This window comes from Echiichthys vipera, assembly GCF_963691815.1.
Source record: "Echiichthys vipera genome assembly, chromosome: 11".
Classification (NCBI taxonomy): Eukaryota; Metazoa; Chordata; class Actinopteri; order Perciformes; family Trachinidae; genus Echiichthys; species Echiichthys vipera.
The window spans coordinates 5,844,659-5,872,373 of NC_139836.1; the positions used below are offsets into that span (position 1 = coordinate 5,844,659).

General features: G+C 41.6%; 1 protein-coding gene across 1 annotated transcript in view; it reads right to left on the reverse strand.

Moving 5' to 3' along the window:
* slc24a3 (solute carrier family 24 member 3) overlaps positions 1 to 27,715 on the reverse strand; it is a gene marked incomplete at its 5' end in the record, with an annotated part of 115,630 nt that overhangs the window by 67,306 nt on the left and 20,609 nt on the right. Inside the window, one exon of the mRNA XM_083923354.1 lies at positions 9,659 to 9,784. Within this exon, the coding sequence (XP_083779480.1) occupies positions 9,659 to 9,784 (126 nt within the window). The remainder of the gene's footprint in view (positions 1 to 9,658; positions 9,785 to 27,715) is intronic.

Genomic DNA, 27,715 nt, shown 5'->3' on the forward strand with positions numbered 1-27,715 from the left:
AACTATAGCAATTATTACTATTTTTTATTAAAGATATTGCGACTTGTTGCTGCTCATGGGGGAGTTGTTGGGTCTCTGTTAATCATAATTAAGTCATAAGATCATCAAGTGTAAGATTTGTGTGAGATTTATGCCCACTCAGAACTGTTTTAACTGAGTTTCAACTGTGATGAAGAGCAGCGTACAGCCGCTTCTCTAAACTTTTTCCTGATCCAAGAAGAGTTTCAAACAGGGCTATGTGTCTGTCAGACAGTCTGAAGGGAATACTAATATTTTAGCAGAGCAATAACATCATGTCGAGCAGACTAGGGGATTATAAAAGAAATACAAAATGCATTATTTATCATTACAAATGAACAGGTGCCACATAAAGAGGTTACTACCTTATAAAGACACAAAGAGTAAGAAGAGTAAATCATGCAGTCTGCATGTGTGTGATTTAAAGCAATACAGAATGGAGAGCCTTACTGCATTGTATTCCATTATTAAGGAAGAAAAGCACACAAATTGGTGCATAAAATTCACCAGAGTGCAGGATATTAAGTGTTTGACGCTCCCCTGACAGCAGCTTAATACACTCATCAAATGTAGAGAACAAATTATAAATACTTGATTCATTCTGAAATATTGTTATTTTTTTGTTGTTCATAATTTGATAGAATATCAGCTGTGGCTAAACCTCTGCTGTACTAGCATGTTTTTTTTAAATAACCAAGAAACTTCAACAAAAACCTTTATTTTGTGAAAAAGATTTCAACAACGTTTTCTTTTATAAGATTAAAAAATGAACAGGAAGTGTAGAGACCACAGCTTTGAATGACTTCAGCACATTTGTGCCCACAGGACATCACTAGTTTCTCACACTGCTCTGGTTTGATCTGGGTCCATTCTGACTCACTCTCTCCCACAGTTCACTAACTGTAGTGGGTTTCTTTGACATTACTTTGTTACCAAGTTCTTTCCAGAGATTCTCTATGGGGTTTAGATCTGGACTCTGGGCTGGTCATTTCATTGTTTCAATATTCTGAGCTCCAGTGAACTGCTTCACCTGTTTCACAGTGTGACGGGGGGCATTGTCTTGAATGAAGATTGCAGCTGATCTGGAGACAGTTGCAGTGAAGTTATTGCTCGTTGCCGAAGGAGGTTCACATAAACATTTGAACATAATGTTTCCATCAGACCCAAATAAACTGAACGTCCTCTCATCGCTGAAGTCACCCTGGACCGGTTCTCCTCTGTACACACAACATGCTCCTCAGCAAAGGCAAGTCTAGCCTTTTCATTCTTTCTGCTGATGAGAGGTTTGGTCACTGCAGAGTGGGTTTCAGTCCAAAGAGTCTTAATCAACGAGACACTGTGCGGAGACAGGTCCTTGTCCTGTTCAGCACTGAACTGGAGACCAACTCCAGCTGCAGTGTTGAAGTGATTCCCCATTGAGAGTCTTCACATAATCCTGTCCTCTATTGCACTTGCTTTAAGTGGATGACCGGCCTTTTTGAGGGACTTAAATGAATCTGTGTCCCTGTAAAGTTTCAGTATTCTTGAAATCACAGACTGTGAACACCCAACCTCTCTCTGATGGCTGAGAGGGTCATCCCTTTGGCCTTCATCTGGACAACCTGCTGTCTCAGGGTTTCAGTCTCCTTAGAGCAGCTGCCATCTTACAAAGTAACCAGGAGAGCTGCAGATAAATAGGTTGTGTCCAACAATTAAGACGATTAAAGATGAAAGAATATTAACACCAATAACTGGGAGGGATCTGAAAGTGTTCTCTAATTTTGAAAATTATTTTTTAACAAAATAAAGGTTTAATAAGCAACAATTTGTTCTCTGATTTTGATCTCCAGCGTAGTACGTTTTCCTTTCTGTCTGTCTGTCTGAATATATGTGTCATCAGAGGTCATTGCTTACATTGCAAACACTCACACACAAATATAAATACACACATTCTAATGAGGTAGATTTTGCGGTGCATGAGCAGAGAGGAGAAAGGCAATTGTAAACACGATTATCTCTAATCCAACACACTCCACTGTTATAATGAGTAGTCATAGATGAATGTGTGTGTGTGTGTGTGTGTGTGTGTGTGTGTGTGTGTGTGTGTGTGTGTGTGTGTGTCTTTGACCTTAGAAGGATGGTAATTGACAAAAAAGTTGCAGCAATGCCAGACACGAACTGGAAAAAAACGATGTATGCTCATTGCTTAATTGTTTGCTTCACATACATTTGTGTTTGTGAGTTTCCTTCTGGGTGTCTGCATGTCGAGGCCTGTCTCTGTACATGTGCTGCTCTGTGTGAGGATGAGGATGGGTGCATACATTGTGTGAGTAGATCGCCAACGAATATCCAGCTATCAACACAAAAATAATCCCCTTTGGTAACTGTTTTCATAAGCTATTCATTGCTGAAGTCTTTTCAAATGCAAAAATGGCAGAAATGCGGTTTTCAGTCTCTCAAATATTTAGATTTAATTGTAAAATGGTAATATCATACCATGAACTCAGTGTGGTGAAGTGAATCGTTACATCCCTACAGTTTACCTCATGATGCACATGTAACTCCAACAAAGAACACACTTTGTGTTGAGCTCACTACAGTTCAGCTCATTTGCTCACTTGATGGAGCCTCACAGACCCCAGCTGGCATGAGCCAACAGCGGAAGGAGCAATGTTATTTCGGAGAATTTTCTGTCACGTGTCTGTGCTCTATTGTTGCGTATTTGCAGAGGGGCTGTCAAGCGAATGCCACTAAAAATAGGACCTGGGCTATTTCTCCCAAACTGTTGCTGCGAATGCTCAACAAGAAGTGAATTTTATTTTCACCAATAGAGGCACCCAGAGCCTGTTCTAGCAACTTCCTAACCCCTCATTCCCCTTCAGTACACTCCTTATCTCTCTTACAAGGGGAAATACTGCACACTGACAAAACTTCCTTACTTAAGACTTTTTCTTTTGCAGGAAGATGAAATATTGTCTATGCTTCTCCTGATATTCATCCTAACACATGCAACAGCATCCAACAGGGGCTAATCTTCTTAAACAGACAACATGTTGCCATTTGGTTTCTAGTCTAATCTACATTAGCAGGAAGTTAAACAAATAGATCCAATTAACCACTCTGTCTGAAATGTTCTTTTTTTTTTTTTTTTAGAACAACTAGGCTTAGATTCTCCCCATGAGATCAAATATTTCTTTAGATGGATACTTTCATGCGTCACCACACTAGCAGCATGCTTGTGCATGAATCTCCCCTGTGTTGTGCATGCCATGTTTCCTTGCATGAGTGTGCAGTATCTTTTCTTGTGCACACCAACAATAATGTGAAATTTAACTGATGGTTGTCTAGCTAAAAAAAAAAAGAGCAACAATGAGAGAGGGGGGCACATAGAAAGGGCAGGAGATAACAACTGCTTCAGGGGGATGGGAGAGCTGAACAGATGATAATGGACGTCAGACAGCGAGTTAGGCAGAAGAAGCATGCTGTGAAGGCCTCTTTTAGTCTAGGAAAGCAGAAATAATCCCTATTAAGATAATTAGTGTTTCAGGAGACAACGCGTAATTAAACAGAAACAGGCTTTAAACTATGCACTGTCTAAATATAACTCCTCCGTACAAATTCAGTCAGACTGCAGAATCCAATGTCTGATCACCCCAAACTGCAGGCAGGAGGAGCGTACGTGTGTGTGTGTGTGTGTGTGTGTGTGTGTGTGTGTGTGTGTGTGTGTGTGTGTGTGTGTGTGTGTGTGTGTGTGTGTATGTGTGTGTGTGTGTGTGTGTGTGTGTGTGTGTGTGTGTGTGTGTGTGTGTGTGTGTGTGTGTGTGTGTTTGTGTGTGTGTGTGTGTGTGTGTGTGTGTGTGTGTGTGTGTGTGTGCAGGCATTAGATGGGGGCGGTGTGTTTACAATGAGATGAAGAGAATGCTTGGCAGGATGTCAGCCTTGTGAAGCCCTGGGATTCCACGTGGAAAACACTCACACACTTTACGCACATGGGGAACACACACACACACACACACACACCGACAGGCCCACAGTGAAGACAAACATACGGCATGAGAGCCTTTGGTACACACAGAGGAAGAGACATGAAGACACAAAGGGATATGAGCAGAGTGATGCTGGCAGCGTTCAGTCTGAAAGGAGAGCGGAGAGGATTTCTACCAGAGAGAAGTTTGTGTTTTTCATCAGCTCTCATCTTAATGTCAACATCCCTCTTTACTTTCTCTCTCTGTTTCTTTCTCATTTTTCATCCTCAGTTCAGCTTGTCTGCTGCCTGCTCTCCTGAGACTGGATAGTGTGTGTGTGTGTGTGTGTGTGTGTGTGTGTGTGTGTGTGTGTGTGTGTGTGTGTGTGTGTGTGTGTGCTTGTCTATGTGTGTGTATAGGTGACAGGGCGTAAAGGAGGGCAGCATCACTTTTTCTTCCTCTGGAAACCTGATACCAACCATTCCAATTTAACAACGACTACATTATAAAAGATGAAGCCAAAAGAGTCACCAAGGCCCAATCCCATTTCTCATTTGTACCCCTCCCCCTTCCCCTACCCCTTGCCCCTTGTTACAGGGTTACAAAGGATATGGGTTGAAAATCTACCCCTACCAATTGGGACAGCCCTTTGGACGCGATACGCCATTACGTAAGGCTTTACGTAAGCAGATGCGTATGTTTTGGCCAGAGATTCACTGTGCCATCCTCAGCTGTTATTGCTTGCGGTGGGCATCCATCCGGCATCGTTTTGCGCTCGTCTGGAGCAAAGTGAAGACTTATCAGAAAACAGAAAGATCTTCAGTGCCTGGTAGAGCTGGTGGACCAGTTTATGGTATGTAGTATAGACTGCAAAAAAGGTTTGTAGTTTGCACCATCCAACACATCCACCCCTGCTGTTCTCCTCTGCATATTCTTTCTCACACACCAAGCCCCCACCACAACCACTTCCTGGTTGATCCAATAAAGAAGCATCAAAAACTGCAGTTCTCTGAGTGTCCACTAGGGGCAGGTTTCATAATAGAGCAGTTTCACATTGACCCCCATTTTAAAAAGACCGTTATTTACAACATAATTATACCTATTTAAGGCCTGGTACAAAAAAACATTCTTGCCTGTTTGTTTAGGTCATATCTCCATGACAACACTGAGGGGGGTGAATATTTTTGTGCCAGGCTAGTTTTTGTTTTATTGGAGGTTTAAGTTTATGAATAATTAGGAGCGTGGCCTCTTGAGTGACAGCCAGCCCCTGGCCCTCACTTCTCCTCAGAGGTAAACGTCAGCCAGATGGACGTACCCCCCCCCCCCCACCCCCCCAACGTCACATCATCAAATTTTTGGAAAAAGGAAATGATGCGGAGTCAAAGTCTGACAAGATGGCGACTCCCTTAGCCAAGTACTATTAGATCAAGTTGATAGAACAGACCCCTAAGGGTATGCTATGTTTTTTATACAGTCTATGCCACAAATCCAGGCCCACTGGCAAATGTGGTGGGACAGGTCCGCTCCTCAACCCCAGATTGAGTTTTCCTCTTTATCCACTGTCAATTTTTACTTCACTGTCGGTGAATTTAATGCAGTGACTGTAACTCATCCGGTACAATTAAACACTGTCGTCCTCCACCGTCCAACAGGTCCAATGGGAGACTTATTGGAGATGTCCTCCTTTCAAACATCCCAGAAAATGGCCCTCCACTTGTTCTTCTTGGCGACTTCAACATCCAGACACAGAAGTCCTCCGATTTACTTCTATTACTTTCCTCTTTTTCTACCTCGCTCACTCCCTCTCCACCTACTCACAAAGCTGATAATCACCTTGATCTCATATTTACCAAAGACTGCTCTACCTCCAACCTCACTGGAACTCCACTTCATGTCTCCAACCACTTCTTCATACCCTACTCTCTCCCACTCTCCCAATCTGACAACCTGCTCTCATAAGTACCTGTTTGTCATAACACTTGATCCCTCTCTCCCTCCTCTTTGGCCTAATCTGTTCTATCTTCCTTACTCATGAATCGTAACTCTGCCACAGACACTCTCCTCTCTACTCTATCCTCCTCTCTGGACTCTCTCTGTCCCCTTATTTTACAGTGGGTTCGTAAGTCCTCCCCAGCCCTGTGGTTGTCTGACTCTGTGCGTGCTGAGAGAGCCACAATACAGGCAGCAGAAAGGAAATGGTTGAAATCAAACACCCTGATGACCTGCTTACCTATCAATCTCTTCTCTCCTCCTTCGCTGCCTCTATCTGTGCAGCCAAAAAGTCTTTCTATCAGACTAAAATTCAATCCTCTTTCTCAAACCCCAGAAAACTCTTCTCCATCTTCTCAAACCCCCTTGACCCACATTGCTAGGGCAGCCTCTCTCTCATCCTTTTAGACCTTTCTGCAGTGTTTAACACAGTCAACCACCAGATCCTTGTTTCAACACTTCAAGAAATAGATATCGTAGGCTCTGTACTCTCAGCTGGTTTTTCCTATCACAGCTATGCTAATGACCCCTAACTTACTCTCTCTTTTCCTCAGTCCGACTCGCAGCAGAACGATCTCTGCCTGCCTGACTGTTATTTCTCAATGGATGTTTGCACACCACCTGAAACTCAACCTAGACAAGACAGAGTTGCTTTTTCTTCGAGGAAAAGGCTCTCCCACCAGTGACCTTACCATAACCCTTGACAACTCTGTGGTAGCCCCCGACCACACTGTAAGGAACCTTGGTGTGACACTTGATGACCAACTCTCCCTTATCGCCAACATTGCTGCAAGAACCTGATCGTGCTCTTGTCATCTCATGCCTTGACTCCTGTAACTCCCTCCTGGCTGGTCTGCCGGCCTGTGCCATCCGACCTCTGCAGCCCATCCAGAATGGAGCGGCTCGACTGGTCTTTAACCAACCTAAGTTCTCTCACACTACACCGCTCCTCCACTGGCTTCCTGTAGCTGCTCGCACCTGCTTCAAGACACTAGCACTTGATTATCATGCTATTAACGGATCAGGCCCAGCTAACAACTTTACACCCCAGCCCGGCCCACTCTGCTCTGCATTGGCAAATCAGCTTGCTGCTCCCTCACTGAGAGGAACTCAGAGTCACTGACCTAAGAGTCAACCCGACATCAGGAGGATACATCCTCTTCTGACACAGAAGGTTCTGGTCCAGGCTCTTGTTATCTCATGCCTTGACTGCCGTCCTGGCTCCCAAATGGTGGAACAAGCTCCCCATCAACATCGGTCAGCAGAATATCTACACATCTTCCGCTGCAGGCTAAAATCGCATCTCTTTTGACTGCACCTTGGCTAAGAAGATAATTTTTTTTTTAATATATATATATATATTTATATATATATATCACTTTCATCCTGCACTGTCTAACACTCTGTAGTTTGGCGTATTTGAAGCTAATGCACTTACATAATTCTAGCTCTGCTGGTTCGTACCGTAATTGTTGAATGCACTTATTGGAACTCAGATTAATTACAATGGAAAAACTTTGAGCATCCTGGAATTTTTCAACCCTATATGCGTGCAAACTGTGGCGTCAATCTCTATTAAATAAGCACAGTCAAAAAACTTTGTTGGTTCAATTCAGCATCTGCAGACGGACTCATTCAAGGAACGAGCTGAGTGATAAGCGCCGAATACAGGAGGTGTCAGTGTTTTATACACATATGGTCTCAGAATCAGAGAAGTGTTACACATTAGCTTGAACTTGTAAATAAAACAGCATCTTAGAAGGACAGAAGCAGCAATCAGGCCACCTTATCTTGTCCTGTCCTTGTACACTAAGTGAGGCCTGTGATACTTGCTGTTTGCAGAGACATAAACTATTAAAGAGTAGTAAAAAATAGAATTTCTTCACATTTTCTGCATGGTCATCGTACAAAGTACAAAGTAAATGAAAGTCAGGAAAAGTACACGTGAGATAAGGCCTGTGGAGTGGAAGAATAAGTAACTTCTAGTTTCCATTACAAAACGCAAGGTTGATGCTCTGATGCTCTGGAGGGCTGCACACTCCCTCAGACTCTCCCGTCACAGTTGGAAAGCAAGATACAGGAGTTTCCTGGTTATTGAAGCGCTGTAGTGTTAAATCATGAGCCAAGTGTAACCTACACTGTACACTGACTGCCACCAGCCCTTGACTGCACGGTGGTGCCACACAGCACCAAAAATGCTGGTTGGCCTTTCCATAGAAGGCATTGTTTTATGTACTTGGATGAAGTCACATGACATTTAATTCCCCTAAAGTCTTACTCTTCCCCACATGTCAATGACATTAAGTTACCTGAAGGAGTGGTTCTCAATGTGCAAAGATTTCTTCCAATTTCTTATTTGCAGCATTTGAAAAATACTGAAAATGATCTAGTGTGTTATGACTTGCTTTCATCATGAAAATCTTGTCTCAATTATTTTTTTCTTTCTATTTAATAAAATAGGTATGTAGCCAAACGGCAACATTGTGCAGCAATGGAACTCCGTACTTTATATACTAATACTAAGTCAGTTAAGCCAGTGGTTTCCTTAGTTACTAACACAATATCTTTGTACAAATGACATGGACGGATGGATGGAAGAAATGTGTATAATGTAAATGTATTATTTGTAATGTAATGTATACATTTCACAAGAAATGTAAATATACAGTTGTCGTTGTTGCACGTATGGCAACAAGTGAACTTTTTCCACCATCAGAGTTGCATGAATCACAACAGCTTGGATGACTTTTCGACAAACAGAGACTTCCATCCTAGTTGTTTTGCTCGAAACTTCTCTATAAACAGATATCTGCATATGAATGAATCTGTAAGCAATGGGACAAGTGTTCAGGTTTCCGTTTTTGGTCCATTTGGAGTATTATTGACCAATCTCGTTTGAGTGGGTCTCTGTTGCACGCAGATAAAAAGTCCACGTGAAGAGCAAAGCACACTGGACTTTGTGAATTTCTGTACAAAATCAAATCACAAATTGTGTTATTGAGATACTTTAGTTTAGGTACCAACTGACCAGCCAACCAACATTGTCATCCTTAGAGCCATGCTGCTAGCACAGCCCACAATTTAAAATGTGTCCATGATAAAACAAAAATCTTAAATTTAAATCTTTCATTTATTACAAATTCCATGTCGAACTAGTGTTGACACTATTAACTGAGGAATAGACTAATTAAAAAGTTGTAATCATCAATTCCTCATTTTAAGCATTTCACAGTTATAGACTGAATGAAGTGATAAATCAAAAGACTAATTTACAGTTTATTTGATAATGAAATTAATCAGTCAGCCCCAGATCTTCCTCTGAAAGAGTACATGGAAGAAATACGGAGCTTGAAAATGTTGACTTCTTCCCTTCCCTAAATTATTTAAACAGCACACAGTAGTAAGGAACTCGACAAGATAACACAAATGGTCCCAGTACCCTTCCCTGAGGAGTATCAGCCATTTCCAAAAACTGATTTGCCTCAGTTGTGTACCTAATGCATTTAACAACGACAACAACAACGACGACAACAACAACAACAACAATGAGATGCTAGATTAGCAGTAAACAATCATATCCAAAAAAACAACACAGTCACACCTGGCCCAATTATGCCCAATGAAACAAAGAAAGAATGTGGCATCTTTGGTTTGATTCTTGATTCTTCTTTAACATTTATTTCACCACGCATCTCAGCTAGTCTTACCTGGTTCTGTGCAGTTTTTTGCAGGCTCGGGGTAGAGCTTTGACTCGTTGTCATAGACCTCTTGTAGAAGGTGACGACTCTCCCACCTTGCTCCCTCCTCAACCGTTGAACTGGAAACATAAAATCCTGAGAGAGTCAGAAGACGACAGACAAAGACAAAGAGACGGTAGAATGGTTAGAGGGGTTTCATAAAGAACTTAGGGGAGGTCCACACGATCAAAAACAACCTTTTTCTGTGGACACGGCCTCGACTCAAAAACTATCTGCGTCCACACGAAACCAGTGAAACTGACTCCAAACGCTGTAGTACACATGCCTGGATATGGCGCTGTAACTGCCACAGAAATACACCAACAACAGAAGAGAGGGAGAGACGCTGTGGAGAATACAAAGACTTCCCAAATCCTCCTCCATCCTAGAGAGAAATCTGTCCACTGTTTCTGGTGTTAGTGAAGACTTTTGTGCTGTTTTGGACTCTGATGCATGAACCACTCTGTAGTTAGTGCCCTCAACAAGCAGAGGGTGCTGCTGGGAACCATTTCCCTGTCCCAAAGCACTCGAAGGTGGGCACTGTCTCACTCGATTCAGAGACTTTTCAAACCTACTTAGCAACTTTATTTATAATAAGCGACTAGCGACCAATTTAGAGACTTATTCAGAGCATCAGCAAAAAGGGAGAAATCTGTGGTCAGCCTAATTCATTCCCATGCATGTGGCTCAGAGTCCAGTTCAGTAAACATTCCATGGGTCAGTCTCTCTCCTCTCACGCAGCAGCACTGTTGTTGTTATGCGACACCGCAGAGGTTGGTGGTCCTATGTGGGGCGATGATGGCATCGTTTAACAAGTATGCGGTTTCGCCCTCCAGACAACAATGCCATGGGGAGCTTTTCATAATCTTCTCACTCTGGGACCTGGTTTCAAAAGATACTGTTATCAGGCTCTGATAACACCGGCTGCGTGTGAATGGTCGGCCAAAACCAGACTAAAGTTGTGCGGTTACAGGAAAATGTGTCTTTGTGTGGATGGGCCCTTAGTCACGGCAAACAAACCACCATTAGTGGCAGCTCTTTTCCGGAGCAGTTTGCTCTTTACAAGACACTGAATGCATCAAGTTGCATTCAAGAAATTTGGTTTTATGTAAGAAAGAAAGGAGATCTTTGCAGAACATGAGGCAGTGACTTTTAGTTCTTTAAACAGATACATGTTGTATACCCCTCATGCACTCACATGCAAAATGAGACTAATGGCTGTGATGCACAACATTTTAGTTCTGTAGTTAAATGACATTCCTGAAGACCTCAAACATTCCTTCTCCCCACAGAACAAAGGCAGATGAGACATCTTGTGTCACCACGTTCTTGCGGGACCATTTCTGTCAGCGTGCTAAGTGCAGCGAGGCTGATCATTCCAGCTCAGTCATCTGGGTCACAGTATCCTCAAGCGCCCCACCTCCGACCCATCTCCTTTCCCACCATGCAACAGGCCCTGACTTAGATGCACAGCATGCTGGGGCTTCTATAAATAGCTCTGAGCGCTACTATATTTATCAAAAATGAAGAAACATGACATGTTTGCAACATTTTGTCTGCTTTGTCAAAGGCAGATGGAAGAAAGAAAGGCAGCGACCTAGAACAGCATGCTCTTGAGTGATGATTGTAGCTGCTGTAGTATGGCAGTATTATGGCTGATGTGTTTTTGAAAGCATGTGTTTAACTAATAACTGTGGACACCAACGGCTTTCCTTAAGCCGAAAAGCAGAAATAAGTCTTAGAGATGCAATGCAACAAAGATATGAATGTGATATGATATGAATTTTAATAGATTTTTCTGAGCCCTGTTTGACATTGAAGCTAATGTATAACCACCCTTCCCAAAACATGTAACTACTGTAAAGTCTCAGTACAATCAACCAACCCTCTTACCTTTTTGGCAGCCATGTTTGGTTTTATTTATCTATTTTCATGACACGTTCAAGAGTCATAGGATAAAATATATATGACTAAATAGAAACAAGTAACAAATAAACATCCATTAAATTATTTTTAATTAAGAGTTAACAGGCAAAAAACACACAGCTAATCTGCTTTATCAGGACTCTGTGGGTGTGTTTCGATCACATTTGACTGATAGTGGCTGAAGAACCATCTCCGATATCATTTTTCCACCTCTTTTGCTTCCACCAGGGCAGAGGTTGTATATATACCATTTGTTGCCTGTGACTGAAATTTCTGAAGTCTCTTCTGAGCACAAATCTGTAGAAATTACAGAAAAGTGGGGTTTTCTTTGTATTGTGAAAATTGTGGAAAATGCCTTAGAATGAGCAATAAATAAATTCCTTTTTTATTTTCAGGACACACATACGAGGGGCTGCTATTTACGACAGTTTAGGTAAAACATATACAGTAAGAGCTGGGAAATGGGGGATAATTATCCAAGAAAAAAACTACAAATGTCTGAGAATATAGTACAATATATAGAACAATTAACAATTAACTGGATATGGTCTGTTTTTATAAAGTCACAAATTAACAAGATACAAACTTCCACTCAGCCTCATCACACCACAGCAAAGAGAGTGGGATACAATAATTATTAGATTATTATTAAATGGAACATTAGAGACAATCACGGCTTATCTCACTCATTACTTTCACCCCCTTTAATCATCAGAGGATACTTATTATTGTCTCGCACTTTGCAGGGAAATCATTTTTAAAGTTTTCGTTTTGAACCCAAACAACCTCCGTCACATCACGTTGCTCATCACAGTCACAAATCTACCATGTTATAATGAAAACTTTGGAGCTCCAGGCGACACTCGTTTAAAAAACGGTTGCTGCGGTTACTCGGTGTTTAGACAATTAATCAATATGGCATATTTTAAATAGTCTGCCCAACTGACAGGCTTCTTCTTCTTCGCTTTTGTGAGGACATTTCTGCATTTCTTGGCATGTTCCAGACACCTGTTGATCAGTGTGATCAATAGTGTGAAAGAAAAGGCAGGCCTGTGTATCTTGTCACCAGGGACACCCTCATTAAAAAAAAAATCCTTCATAGCAATACTAGAGGTCAATAACTCCACAGGGTAACTTTAACTTGTGCACTTCTTGGTATTTACTGCTGTACTTTGCTCTCTAGTCTATAAATCAAATGACACCTCTGGGGCATTACTGTTGTGTCAAATGCTGCTGATCAATGAGCAGGACTGCTTTATGGCAATATTGGATTTTTATTTTTTCATCAGTGAAGTGAAGAAAAACTTGATGTGTAAGGTATCTTATCTGCTCCATTAGCCCCAAATATATACACAGTATTTATCTCTTAATAGGATAAGTCCCAGCCTGGTCAGATGCGTACATGAACTGATGAAGCCTCTTAGATGAGAGGTGAAACGTCTTCCTAGACAAATAACCAAGTCCAGTTGCTTTTGACTGAAATTGCTTTGGGGATAACGATGACCTGGACAAATGAGAACATTCACAGGCTTATTAGAATAAAACTGCACATGAAGGTGTGCTCTGAACAGGGACATGTTTCAATGCTCTGAGCATTACAAACTACTGTAAATTTCTTTCACCACATTGTTTTGAGTTGGATGTGGAAATGTGAGAGACATCTCAAAACATGGACAAATAAAACCCAAACCATCTGCACAACTAGACACAATCAGAGCTGCTTAAACAGAGTCTTTAATATTAGCTGCAAAGCAAATGTTCATTTTATGTTCAAACAAACACAATGCACAGCTGTGCGGTGACACTTGGTCACAGTGTGTGTTGTTCTACAAAGAGAACCGAAGGGTGAAAACTGCCAAGCTCCGTCAGTGCCAAAGCTTGGATACAGCTGTGAAGCCTTTTGCCCTCTTACTGTATGCTCTTCCCCTGAGCCAGTCTGTCTGCGTACGTGTTTGTTTGTGTCTATGTGACATTAGTACACTGAAGAATGTTACAGCTCGAATCACACTTGACATACTCAGGAATCCGCTCTATCTCTTGTCATCAGTGTTATGCATGCACACACTAAAATACATTTTACATTTTTGCGGAACAGTAGTGATGTCCAAATGCAGCTTCATGAAGCATTAGTTGTATTTGTTGAGTCCACTAGATGGAGCTCTTGGTTTAAAGAAAGGGGCTCAATGAGTGGTGATTCAGCGTGTTTTCAACCCTTTGTTGAGCAGAGAGCTCCATCTAAAGGACTCAGAAAATAAGGAAAATGCTTCATGAAGCTTCATTTGGACATCAATAGTGAACACTGAACTAAACGTAGGCCTATCTGTTTGCAACTAATGAATGTGGATGTGCATGACGAGAATTTACGGCACCTGGCATGCTGAAGTTTCAGTTTAAAAGGTGCAACCCATGCTCCAAAAAACTAGGGGGCAGCATTTCTCCTTTGCAAGAATGTCACGATTTAGATGATGCTGTTCAAGATTAGGTGTTTTCAGACCAAACTGTTGTGGGGACTCCCTGAGAGAAACTGGCTACTGGGCAGAGCCCCAGAAACCGCATACTTTAAGGGCTTTTTTATAGTTGCATTGGCCCTGGCAATAGTAATGCTGAAGTGAGCCAGCCAGTTCTAGTTAGCTAGCCAGCAACTCAGCCGTGATGAGTGGGTTGGAATTACCGCTCCTGGCCACAAGATCGCTGTTCTGCTAATTTTCTGTAACCAGCTTTAAAGTATAGTGGAATTAGCAGGCTAGCTAGCTAACTAACTAGTGGACAGCTGGCTAGAAGTTCCTCTAATGCTGAGAGAATACTACTCTAAAGTAAGAGCTAAAGATGTAAGTGAAAGCGGTGTTCTAAGATCTGCGATTATTCCTATTCCCTACAGTTCAGATACAACAAAAAAGGGCTTCTTCCAAAAACACCTACTATGTACAGTTAGCAACCACCGCACAGATATAGCTGTGACAGATGGTGCCGATGGTGGTAACAGAGACCTGGCTGAACAAAAACATTCCTGACTTAGCCGTGGAGCTAGTAGACTACATCATCTACCCGTCATATCTGCTGAACGAGTACTCTCAGATGGGAAGGATTTAGATTCTCCGGGGACTCATCCATTGCAAAAGTCTTTTAAAGGCAGAATCTCAGTTCAGGTGTGGGTGGTTTTAGTTTTAGTTTTAGGTGTAAAGCTGCTAACTGTTGTACTGCTAATAGTGTAGCTGCTTCTGTGAGTCGGGTGCGTCTACCGTTCTTCCGACGCAGTTTTACGGGTTTCGGGTTTACTGGAATAGTCGACTACCTTGACCACTAGTCAGCGCTGTAGGCAACGGTCAACTTGTTGTTGACAAAATGGTGGCAACCGCGGGGGAGGTTGTTGACTATGGCGCTGAGGTGCAGCAGCAATTTAAGGCTCTGGCTGAACAAGCCTGACATTCATCTGTATGGAAGTGGCCTACTTTACTAAGTCCACGGTGAAGTGTCAGTTGTGTACGGCTGTACTGATGTACAAGAAGAACTCGTCTACTGTGCTAAACCATCTGAAGATGGCGCAACTAACTCAGCTGGTGTGTGAAGAAAAAGAGGAAGAGCAGCCTGGAGCTACAGGTTAATAGAACCAGGCATCGCTTTGATTTTGTTGTTTTGTTTATAAGAACCACATCGCTAGGCTATTTATTTTATTTTCAATTTTATAAAATGTAATTCTGCATAGTTTTACATGCAACAGTGGAATGCTTGAACTCTCTGCAATGCAGAATACAGTTTTCATTGTTGACAGCCGATAACAAAAGGCATCACTCAGAAACTGATTGAATGTGTCAATCTGGACAACCGGCCGATTTCATTCTTGGAAACATCAGATTCACAGAATACACCGTCCCCAGTCTGAGGTATTTTTCTGATGTACTGTAGCCTTACGTGAGTTGCAAACAGTCATTTACAACAACATTTGGAAGCTCATTGCCGATGTCGCTTCGGTGAGTTTTTACATAGACATCTGTTCGTCAAGTGTTAGCCGTGTTAGCATGCTGAGCTTCACAGCACAATGGACGGATGAAAACTCTGAACTTAAAAAAGCTATCCTATCCTAAGCTTTTGACTGCCTGTTTGGAAAATGGAAAATCACAATGCAGCTAGTTCTTAGTTCTCTCATGTCGGCAGATTGGACGATACACTGACTCACTACCCCTAAGATTAAATTAAGCCTTTATTTGGACAGTACAGTTGGAGGTTGACAGGAAACGGGTGAGAGAGAGAGAGAGGGGGCGACATGCAGCAAAGAGCCACAGGTCGGAACAAAACTGTATATGAGGCGCCTGCTCTAATCACTGAGCCACCAAGTGCACACAGGCAATAATCACCATAGTGAAAGTACACACACACTCACCTGTGTGAGATAAATGCAGATACACTTACACTCAAACACAGAAAGACCTTGGTGAGTGCTGTAGGTGGCTGGTGGTCCAATGAAGCAGAATGCATCACCGCTGCTGAGGTTACTATGGTGATGTGACGTAATAGATAAGATGCAGGGGGTGGGAGGTGCATGACATAACACCGAGTAACTCACACACACGCACGCACACACACACACACACACACACACACAGAGAACTATGACTAACAAAACTACAAGCACATGCTATCAGATGTGCTGTGCGACACTGGCACTCACATCCAAAGGCACTTTATTTTAGCAGCGCCACATGGAAGACAGGAATGTGAGCAGTGTTGATCAGGATCATGTGAATAGTGAAAAATGTATATTTCAATTTGCATGTTAATATAGAATTTCCAAGTCAAATTCAGATTTTCATTTCCATATGTTCCTGTGAATAGCTACAAGGCATAATTATGCACAGTTTCCAGAATTGAGTATTCGTCCTCCAGCAATGGAAAGGTTTGTGATGAACACTGGCACTTACTACTCAAAGATCATTGTCATGGTTGTATGTTGTTTTTTTCTCTATATTCTTCTTATTGGGTCATGAGTCTGTTGGGTTTCTGGTTTAAGCTCACCAAAAAGTGGTTGAAATACTGTCGGAGCAAGATATCCACTGACCACATTGGAATGAAATCTGGTACTATTTGCGATCCCCAGAGGATGGTGATTTTTCTCACCTCATGACCTGGAACTCTTTTGTGTCGTGCCATTTTCAGCCCAAAATTGATCTTGACATACTCTTCGGTCCATGTAAAGGTATTTTCAGATCTAATGTCTAATTTTTCCTGAAATCCGTAGAACTTCTGTATTCTTACCCATGAGCACAACAGTTGATCTATTGAGGTGCAATTTTCATGTACAGTTGGAAAATTGTACTGCCAAAGGAAAGGACTGTCTGACGGCAAGGTAGAACTTTGAAAATAATGTATATATAGCATTCACCTACACTGATATGGATTATCTCATGTGAGCCTATTTTAGGTACACTTTAACTCCTGCCCCTGTCCACAGCAGTACATTGCTTGGCTCCTGTTCCTGGACTCCTGCCTTCTTCTCCAGACTGGGGGGTGCACCAACTGTCATTCCTGAAGGTAATACACTGACTATGGATAACTACCTCATGCAGCCCCAGTTCAAAATACCCAAATTACCCCTTCCATGGTCTCGTGAAGATTTGAGAAACATGCTCATCAGCACTGCCGTTACAGAAAGAACTTATGGGAAACCCTGATATCAACATCATTGATTATGATGACTTATCACTAGTGATGTCCAAATGAAGCTTCAGGAAGCATTTTCTTTATTTTCTGACTCCACTAGATGGAGCTCTCTGTTCAACAAAGGATTGGAAACACACTGAACACACTCGCCATTCATTGAGCCCTTTTCTTTAAACCAAGAGCTCCATCTAGAGGATTCAAATAGAAAGCTAGTTTTATTCTAAACATGATTGTAATTCATTTACAGCATTCTATCAACATGATGTCAGTCATGTTCTGTCTCATTTAAAAAAAAAAAAATCACTCGCACCATCATTGTACGAACATGCAATCTCGAGCAACAGGATGTTGTCAGTGATTCACTTAACAGGCACTGGTGTTGCTACTAACAAGGGTCTTCTGAAAGTTACACAGAGAACCTTTAATGTTTTAGAAGATGAAGCAGAGTAGGCATTTCAGGCACAACTTCATCTGCTTCCACTATGCACACACACACACACACACACACACACACACACACAGTGTCATTCCTTTCCTCCGAGCCTCCTCTGACTGACAAACTCATTTCAAATTCACCAAACCCTGCAGAGCTCTTACCGCTGTTAACACCATATTTATTGTGAATAGGCTTCTGTCTTCTTGCTACCATGTCAACACTGAAATGTGCAGTCATTTTGATGCTTTGCGTTTTTAACGTGCGTTTTTTCATATTTGTTGCACGATCACATTTAGCTTTTAATGCAACCACAGACGCACACGCACACGCACACGCACACGCACACACACACACACACACACACACACACACACACACACACACACACACACACACACACACACACATTTCAACACATCTTCTTTTCTAGCAAGCTGTAGATGTAGGCTAGCCTAAATTGCAATGTTAATAAAGGCTAGCCTACATCTGCAATGAAACCAGTGGGAGTACAGACAGGGAAAGATGGGGGAAATAAAACTAGCAGATAGCAGCCTACTCTACAGCCCAGTAGTGAGTGGGTGTGTGTGTAAGGATGAGGAGGGTTAGGAGCAGCGTTGCTTTTTCCCAATGGCTAAAAAAGCATAAGGCATGGAGTAGTGCTACTTTCACATTAGTAGAATGGGGTTCAACTCCCTACAGGGTCCCTGCTAAGAGCCTAACTACATGGAAACACTACAGTCATGTACCCATCTACACCTTTACAACAAACCTAAATGTCTCCACTACATTCAGGTTAAGGGCATATAATCGGAGTTCTCTTAACTCCTTCAGTACCCCGATTATTCGTGCATGTAAACAGCTTTGCCTGGTTATAACTTCCCCTCCCCACTCTGTGACAGTGGCTTTTGACCGGGAAATAGAATAAATCAGGAAGCGGCGACGCTGTAGACAATGTGAAAAAAACAACAACAATACAAACCTTACCTTTAAACAGAGGAAGGAAGGACTTCGCCATGGCAAGTAACATTACTACAAGAAGACTTTCTGTCGTCATTCTGTCCAAAAGTCTGCCATTTCCCCCCCAATTGTGATTTTGACCAAGGTGAACCGGAAAAAAAGCTGTATTCAGTCCAGCTGTGTGTTGGTGCAGCGCTGAGTTACTCCGTCATTTTCACATTTAACCCCCTCTCATGTATACGTGGGGAACTACATTAATCGGATTATTCCCTTAACCGGGGAAAGGCCATTTTCGTGGATGTGCAGGTAAACGCATCAGCATCAGCATCAGCATCAGCATCAACTTCTGTATTGAAGTCTGTATGTTTATGTACTGCATGTAGTGTTAATGTGTCTCACCATGTTTGGTCAATGTGTGTTTGCCTTTTTCTTAGATTAACTGTGTTTGTGTGTCTCACTGTGTGTCCATGTATGTGAGTGCACTAGTCAAACACTGATTTACAAAAAACTGTAAAAATGGCACTTTATGTTACAAAGGTTGCCGACCCCTGCTCTACTGTGTTCACTAGCTAGTCTCTTACTGTCGGTCTCTTATTTTCTACAGGGCAGGTAGTGTGCAGTAGGTACAGAACGTATTCACTGAACACAGCTGCCTGCTGCCGAAAACAAAGCAGTTAAGAGCTGTTGATCTGAACCAAACAGTTAAGTTGAAGGTCATAAAACCAGAACAATGTGGTGAAAGACGCTAAAATGCTTCATAGAACTGAGAGGTGTATGTATGGTGAATATACGTGTGGGTACTTTGCTGGATTTCCCTCCAGATTTCAGACAGTATGGAGTCAACCGAGATGTGCTGCACCCGCAGGAATCACCCACCTTGTAGATCTAGGTCAGCAGTGTATGAGATGTGTGTGTGTGTGCGTGTGTGCGTGTGTGTGTGTGTGTGTGTGTAGGATGATAACTTCCGGGGAATCAACACCAAGGGAGTTGTAAGGAACCTTAAAAATACGCCTCCATATCTTGACACAATCTTATACATCTTTCCCTACTGAATTCATCCATTCATCTCTCCTTCTGACTAACACAATGTCCTATATTGGCCAAAGTCTATACGTCCAAAGTGACCCCATAACGTCACACAACATGGCTGCCCTTCGCTCCTCACTGTCATGTTTAATTAGCTACTTTATCTTCATTAGCGTCCCTTGGCAAGTATGTATGTGTGAGTACATATATGTGCACACATTTCTCTATCCGGGAAGGTACATCGGGATCCTGCATCAGTGTAACAGAGTATCTTTCTATGCTTAGCATGTGTGTTGTGTGTATTTGTATTTTGTATAATAGTGTGCAGGGTCATCACTGGCCTATTAAAGTGTTCTGTGTATATGTGTGTGTGTGTGTGTGTGTGTGTGCTAGCTACAACCGTGTCCCTGGAGAGAAAAGAATCAGGCCATGAGCAGATGGCTCTTACTATACGCTGCTATAACATGCTACACGTGATACCAACATCCTTGGCACCCTATCATAGGATGTACAATATCTACCTCTTTGTATGTATTATTAAATAATGCATGAATATATTCATACATTACTCATGACATTAGCATTAGACACTTGTGTTGTTTAAGGAGTAGTTTCTGTTGCATGATAAAATGAATGCAATCCGATGAATTACATGTCATGTGTAATATCAGCCACAATAGCCACTATAGCATTTTCACATTTATTTTTATTTTGTTATATTATTATGTGCAATTGGATTTTAAACTGGATTCTAATGTGTGTAAATGTATTTTAATGTATGCATTTAAAATGGAACCATGCAGAGCAGCACTCCGAATTTTGTTGTGTTTTGCAATGATAATGAAGGCTTTCTATTCTATTCTGTATGTTGGGAATGAAAGTCACTGAACTCATAGTGTCATGAGACATAATACAGTACTACAAACTACAATGGTATTGTCTGCCATACGACAGATTCTATTTTAAAGTGAGAAGATCAAATGGATGGACATGAATGGACAGAAGAATCCTGTTTTAACTTGCATGTAAAACAGGATTCTTTAGAACTAACCAGGGGTGGGTGATATGACGATATTAAATGGTGACGGATCAGAACGTGCTGACGATCTCCCAAAGCAGAGAGATCGTAGTATCGTCCATAGGCAACATTCTATCTATTGCTATACTATACTCTGCACAGATGCATCAGGATTTTTTTACCCCTCAGCCAAATCACACTATTGGCTAATCCGTTCAACCGCAGATTCCTAATGTATTCAAACAAGGAGCGAGCAGCATCACTTCACAGAGGCTGCCTTTTTGCCCAAAACCTGCCACACACACTGCAGTGAGAGTCATTTTCACCAGGCTTCTTCTGAATGGACCTTATCTGGCCTGTTTAGCTTCAACAACACATGTATTTAGGTTTCGTAGTGAAATCAGGACGTCAAGGTTGCAACTTCATGATCAGCTGCTCGCCATTGTGCCTGAGAGTCAAACGGTGAGGAGTCCAGCCACACCACAGCCAGCAGAGGCAACAGGCAGCTTAAATAGCTTTTTGGTAAATATCCATTGTATTTGGCAAATACTTTGCAAACTGATTCAAATCTGTTCAGAAAGTTTCTTCGGCCTCAATGCTTTGTTATAGATTTTCTCTCTTAGATTTTTCTTTTTAGACTTTGTTTTTACATAGAGTAATACTTTGATTGCACTGTTCGATAACCTGCAAAATAATTAAAAATCAATGTAGGCGTGATAAAATTGTGATTTTACTGTAAAAAAAAATCGTGATTGAAGTGATGTAAACTGGGTAGTCCTTTCGCCTCACTCCCCAGACTACAGCTGGTCAACCAGTCTAGCACAAATGAAAGGTAGGGTTCAGTTAAAAGACATGGTTAGGGTTGCATCTCGTTCCTTATAAGGTGTCCATGTATAATGAATTATAAAGTGCTGTAGATTTATTGCTGGGTTTGGCCTCATATTTATTCAGTACAGCGCTGTGTTCAAATAACCATGTGTGGGTTGACATCTGGGCAGTATGCCTGTGTTGTAATGCCGTTTACGTTCGGTATAGGGGTTATTTTCTCCAGATTTACAATTCAAGTAGGAGGCACCAAGGCTATGCGACAATAACAGGGTGTACCTGAATAAACTGAATTTTCAGAGGGGCACCAGGATGCACTGTTTAGTACAGGGGTGGGCAATTCTGGTCCAGGAGAGCCACTGGCCTGCATGTTTTAGGTTTCTCCCTACCCAAACACACCTGAGTCTAACAATAATCAAACTGTGACGAGCATCAGCTGCTTGATAACGAGCAAATCATTAGAATCAGGGGTGTCAGAGCAGAGAGAAACCTGAAACATGCAGGACAGTGGCTCTCCAGGATTGGAATTGCCCACACCTGGTTTAGTCCCTTCAGAGCTCACATGCTTTACAATTGATACTCACAGGTAAGGCAACCACACCGGTGACTTCAGTGAAGCAGGACGATTTAACAGTTCTGTTGCTTCTCTGTTATCTCCGACTCTGGCAGTGGCCTGCGGGGGTCACGAAAAGTGTGACTGCAGGCTGCTACATTACCCTGATTCTTTATCTGCATGCTTACGTTCAGTAAGCTACATTGTTTTCTTTGGACCCATGTACGTGGGCAGGGGTTGGAGAGAAAAAAAATAATATAACTGAAACTGAAAGCTCAGTTCGGTCGAATTTTGATTTAAAATCAAAATGGTTAATCTATGACAAGTGAACGTTATAGGATGTCATTTCCAGCACCAAGTCTGAGTCGTTTTTTGTTTCACACACTTCCTGATAGATGGAGCAGGAGAAAATGAAAAAGAATGGTCTCTCGACACACCAGGGACACACATTTATGAAAAAGTGCATTTTGCATCATTTCTTTTTACCACTCACCACTTTCTTCTTTTACCCAAACTGTACATCAGCAGTTAGGCGGCAGTAGTTTCACTCAATTGAAATCAAATCGATTGTTTACTGTGCACAAAGTTCACTGGGGCGTAGGACAAATGTGAGGAAGATGGAGCATGACACTGCTGACCTGTTACAGAGAATGTCCTAGACTGTTTTCCCTGGTTTAATCAAGCTAGCACTCCACACCGTGATCATTTTTTTGATTGATTTACAGCTGTCTGTCAGCTTTCTCTACTATGAACATTATTAAAACCAAGTACTGTTCCAGGCTCACCAAAGAGCACCATCACATGTGCATGAGAAAGGCACTTACTCCATTCAAGCCAAGATACAACATATTAGCAGGGCAGTCACAGGTCAGGGGAGAGAGAGAGAGAGAGAGAGAGAGTGAGAGAGAAAGAGAGAGAGAGAGAGAGCGGTATCCTACTTTAAAAATTGACATTGAATATTGGTGAAATGACCTTGTTGGTTTAATCTGATAGACGTAGAGATAGGCTTTAGGATACAATTTAGACAGTAACTGGACCTCTTTGGCTTCTGATTGAATATGCCTGACCTAAAACACAGACCTGCAGATAGTGGACTAATGAAAATGTGACAAAATAGGGAACAGAAATCAGGTAGAAAGGTCCAATTCACGTGATTGACACTCAAACAAAAGGCAACGAGTTTGCAGATATGAACAGTTAAAGTGACTCTATTTATCTACTATACAGAATCGAATGTCACACTGGACCAGGCAGTGGTGTGTGTCTATTAAAGTGCATGTGAGAAAAGGATGCGCCACACTTTGCAGCTGTGTGCGAACCTCCCTGCTACAGAACACACTGTCAAAGTCATGTTGAATTTTGAGCTGATGCGAGAACTGGAGGCCATACCTCAGCAGAGCACCACAGTCTGTACTGAGGGTTCAATAAACATGACTTTTTACATTGGTGAAGCACTGTTACATGTCAGAGTTGGATTTTTATAATATTTGCTGGATTTTCAAAATTGTTGAAGTGTTGAGTTACTTGAGAAAGTTAATTGTTAGAACTTCCTCCTTTGGGGAAATTGGGCGAGAAACATAAGCATGATCATCAGACGAGAGAAAACCAAGATGAACAGTAAAGTGGCTCAATTTCAAATGCACTCCTTCTTGGTTTAGATCATTGTGCTCCCAGATCCAAACAATAGCTTTGATGAATACAGTGCCCAAGTTGTAAGACACTGGACATTTCTTTAACTGCAGAAGTAAATAATGAGTAAGATCTATTTTCCTCAATAGGTAATGAGTCATGCAATATTTGATTTAACTTTAGATGGTCCAAATTATTTCATAATTGTCTCTTAACAGATGATGTGCCGGCGTGAAACTTGTTTTTCTCTGTTTACTCCAAACATCACGGCAACAGGAGGTTTGTTGTGTGGGCGTTGTGCTTCACTCTGATTTCAGATTTTCCAGTAGTTCATTATTTTCAGGGACCTCTGGTTTAAACTCCAGTACATCTTCCAGTGAATCAATCAAGTGAATCAAAGTGTATTCTTGCCAATAAAAAAAACACTACGTGAACAGTTCCTGTCGTCAGTGGCAGCACCGCTCCACATAGAATGCACTTTTCCAGATAGTTAAACAGTCAGTGCGCTGTTGCAAATCCTGACTGTCACACTGCCAACTGAGATTCAGAAACACACCGTCTGCGCGCACTCAGCTACATCCACTGAATATCTCAGAGCAAGAGCTGAGTGAAATTCAGTGGCACTGCTGCAAAACTAGCTGTCACACACCTCAATCTCTCTCACACACACACACACACACACACACACACACACACACACACACACACACACACACACACACACACACACACACACACACACACACACACACACACACACACACACACACACACACACACACACACACACACACACACACACACACACACACCAGCTAAGCCTTGCCATGTGGTTACCCGTCAATAAAGTAATGAGACTGGTCCCTTGTGTTTAAAGAAATGCCAGTTGTTTATCCGCAGATGAAGTCAAAGGGAACATAAACCAATTATCTATTTCTATATACAGTGTACATACATACAGTGTATGCATTCATATATCTGGAAAACCATATATAAAAATACAGCTACATTATAGATCAATATATGAAAAGCCCATCAGAGGGTTTCTTTAATTGTTGCTTAACAGACGTGACAGCTCATTAGTGGTCTCATTAGCTGACACTGTCAGATGCTACTCCTGCTGTGAGTGTGTAATACTGCTGTCATCTCAGACACTTTCTATCACCTGTCATCTCTCTCAGAGGAGCCTCTCTGCTCAGGGAACAGGGGTCACATGGGGGGGGTGGGGAGCTGATATGTGTGTAGGTCTATCTGAGCTCAGATGACATGTCGTGTGCTGCGCTCAACGTCAAGTACAGTAACTGTCATCTTTTCAGCTAGAAGGACATTCATACACATACATCGGCCCGTCAAATATACCTTACACAGGCATCTGCCAATGCCAACATTTCCAAGCATGATTAACTCGGCTGTCAATCATTAGAGCCTGAACACAAAGTGCCAGGGGCCCAACACTTTTCAAAATTTATCCTAGAGGATGTAACATCCATCAAATTTGGTCAGAAGAATCTCAAGACCTTCATGATGCCTGATTTACATGCTGTGGTCTACACATGATATACAGCAACATGGCGTATAATAAGTGTGTTCTCTAGTGCCACATACGACACAGGGAGTGGCACAAAATGTGCTACGTACGTGATTTCCAGCGCGGACCACTCGCTATAAATAATTTTTACTCGTACAGATGCACGCATAGGGACTTGCGCCATTAATCATCCACCTGTCACTTTAACAAATTAATTATTTTCTCCCCTTTAGAGACCTGCACCTGCATGGACATTTTGTTCACCCTTTACCAGTCCCTGTAGTCCAAGTTGCTTTTTTAAAATACTTTAGAATGGTCTCTCGACACACCAGGGACACAAATTTATGTAAGCCATGAAAAAGTGCATTTTGCATAATTTCATTTTACCACTCATTTAATAACACTCATTTTTTACCCAAACATCCAGTTAGGCGGCAGTAGTTTCACTCAATTCAAATCAAATTGATTGTTTACTGTGCATAGAGTTCACTAGAGCCTAGGACAAATGTGAGGACAGAGAGCAAAAAACAATAAAAGAAAAAAAAATACATGCAAAGAAACGAGTGGAGGGCAGCCAGAGTATCAGCCAGTGCGCAAGAATATAGTTCACTAAGATTAAAGACATTTAACTAAAATATCAGACACTTATGCCTCATCAAGCAATATCAAGAATTTGGTTTTGGAATAATTTAGTCTATGCAATACATTAAATTGAATGAATCTGTATCTAGAACTAAAAAAGCAGCTCTAATAAACCTTCCATTCCACAACTCCTCTAACACAAGAGCCTAATTGTGAGGCCCAGGCCTCCCTGAGATGACCAGCTTCAACTGGTGTTGTAAAGACACTGGCAAAGTGGGACATCATGTGTTTAGAGTCAGGCTGTAAGAGATTAAATAAAGAATGCAACTTTTTGCTGTTCAGAAAGTTCTTCGGCCTAAATGCTTTGTTATAGGTTTTTTTACTTTTAGGACTTTGTTTTTACATAGAGAAATACTTTGGTTGCACTGTTCGGTTACTTGCAAAATAATTAAAAATCAATGTAGAAAAACGTATAAACATCGTGATTTTACTGTTAAAAAAATTGTGATATATTTTTTGAGCAACGCTGGGAGAGAGGTCTCTGAAACTAACATGGATTCCATTTTTAGCCAGATTGGGGAGACTGTTTACATGCATGCAACCAAAGCATTCTCAAACATGATTGGTCAATACTACTTGGACTACTTTGACCACAAAGAGACACACACTGACTACAAAGAGACACAAAACAACCACAAAGAGACACACACTGACTACAAAGAGACACACACTGACTACAAAGAGACACAAAACAACCACAAAGAGACACACACTGACTACAAAGAGAAACAAAACAACCACAAAGAGACGCACACTGACTACTAAAGTGCAGTATACACCCGTGGAAATATGGCGCAAGGCTTACGCTACGTTGCACCTCATAAACCGAACGGGAGGGATTTTTGTCCACCCTTAATCGTTAAATGAATGAATGTATCATGATCAAAACATATATTAATATATCGTGATACACAATTGGGTCATCTATATTAAAAATAAGCAACTGTTACTCAAAATGTACTCAAAGTTTATATTATTCACTGAGGGTCTTAATAAAATGAGAAAATAGTCAGTATTTTCATTTGATACATATTGCATCCAAACAGAATTATATAAAAATAGGCTTTACCGAGTGGTTATTTCATATAGACTCCTTTTTTGTTGAATTTATAGGGAACATGCTATATTGTGATATACGGTATATTGTTATAAAGACATGAAATGCTAGACGGTTTTGGCCCAGTTGTCCAGCGCTGTTTAGCATGTGTGTTGAAACTTTAGTTTGAACCTGTTTTACATTACAGCATCGGGTTACATAACATTAGGGTCACAGCCACTAGTCTACATTTAACTGCAGAATATTTCTCAGTTGTGAAAACTAATAGGCTACTGTCAGATGGTCTGTCTAATGTAGAGGGAGGGACTCGCTGCTCTCTATAGAAGACAGAATGTAGGGGGCTGGTGAGAGGTATGGCACGTCTCTGCCAAGCTCTTCAATCAAATGCTTAATGAGGACTTTTTGTTCTCCTGCTGCAATATTTTATGTCTTTATGTTCATATGATTCCAGCTAGATTCCAACTTTATGATTTTCTATTTTATTCTTATTTATTTAAAACATACCATTGGGTTTCAAATCCCAGTTTACCGTTTTTTGACTGTGTTTAGGAGCGTGAAATCCAATCCCCCAAAATTAGTAGATGGATGATAGTGCTGAGCCTGTCAGGCAATTGTCAATTGTCAATTGTGATTACCAACACACTGTATAGCAATGAGCCTAAAAGACAATGAGAAGGATGGCATAAGACGTGGAAGAGAAAGAGACAACAGCAGGCCGACACAATCTTGCACAATGGTCACACTCCTCCTCAGGGATGGACGCCTCTCTTCAACT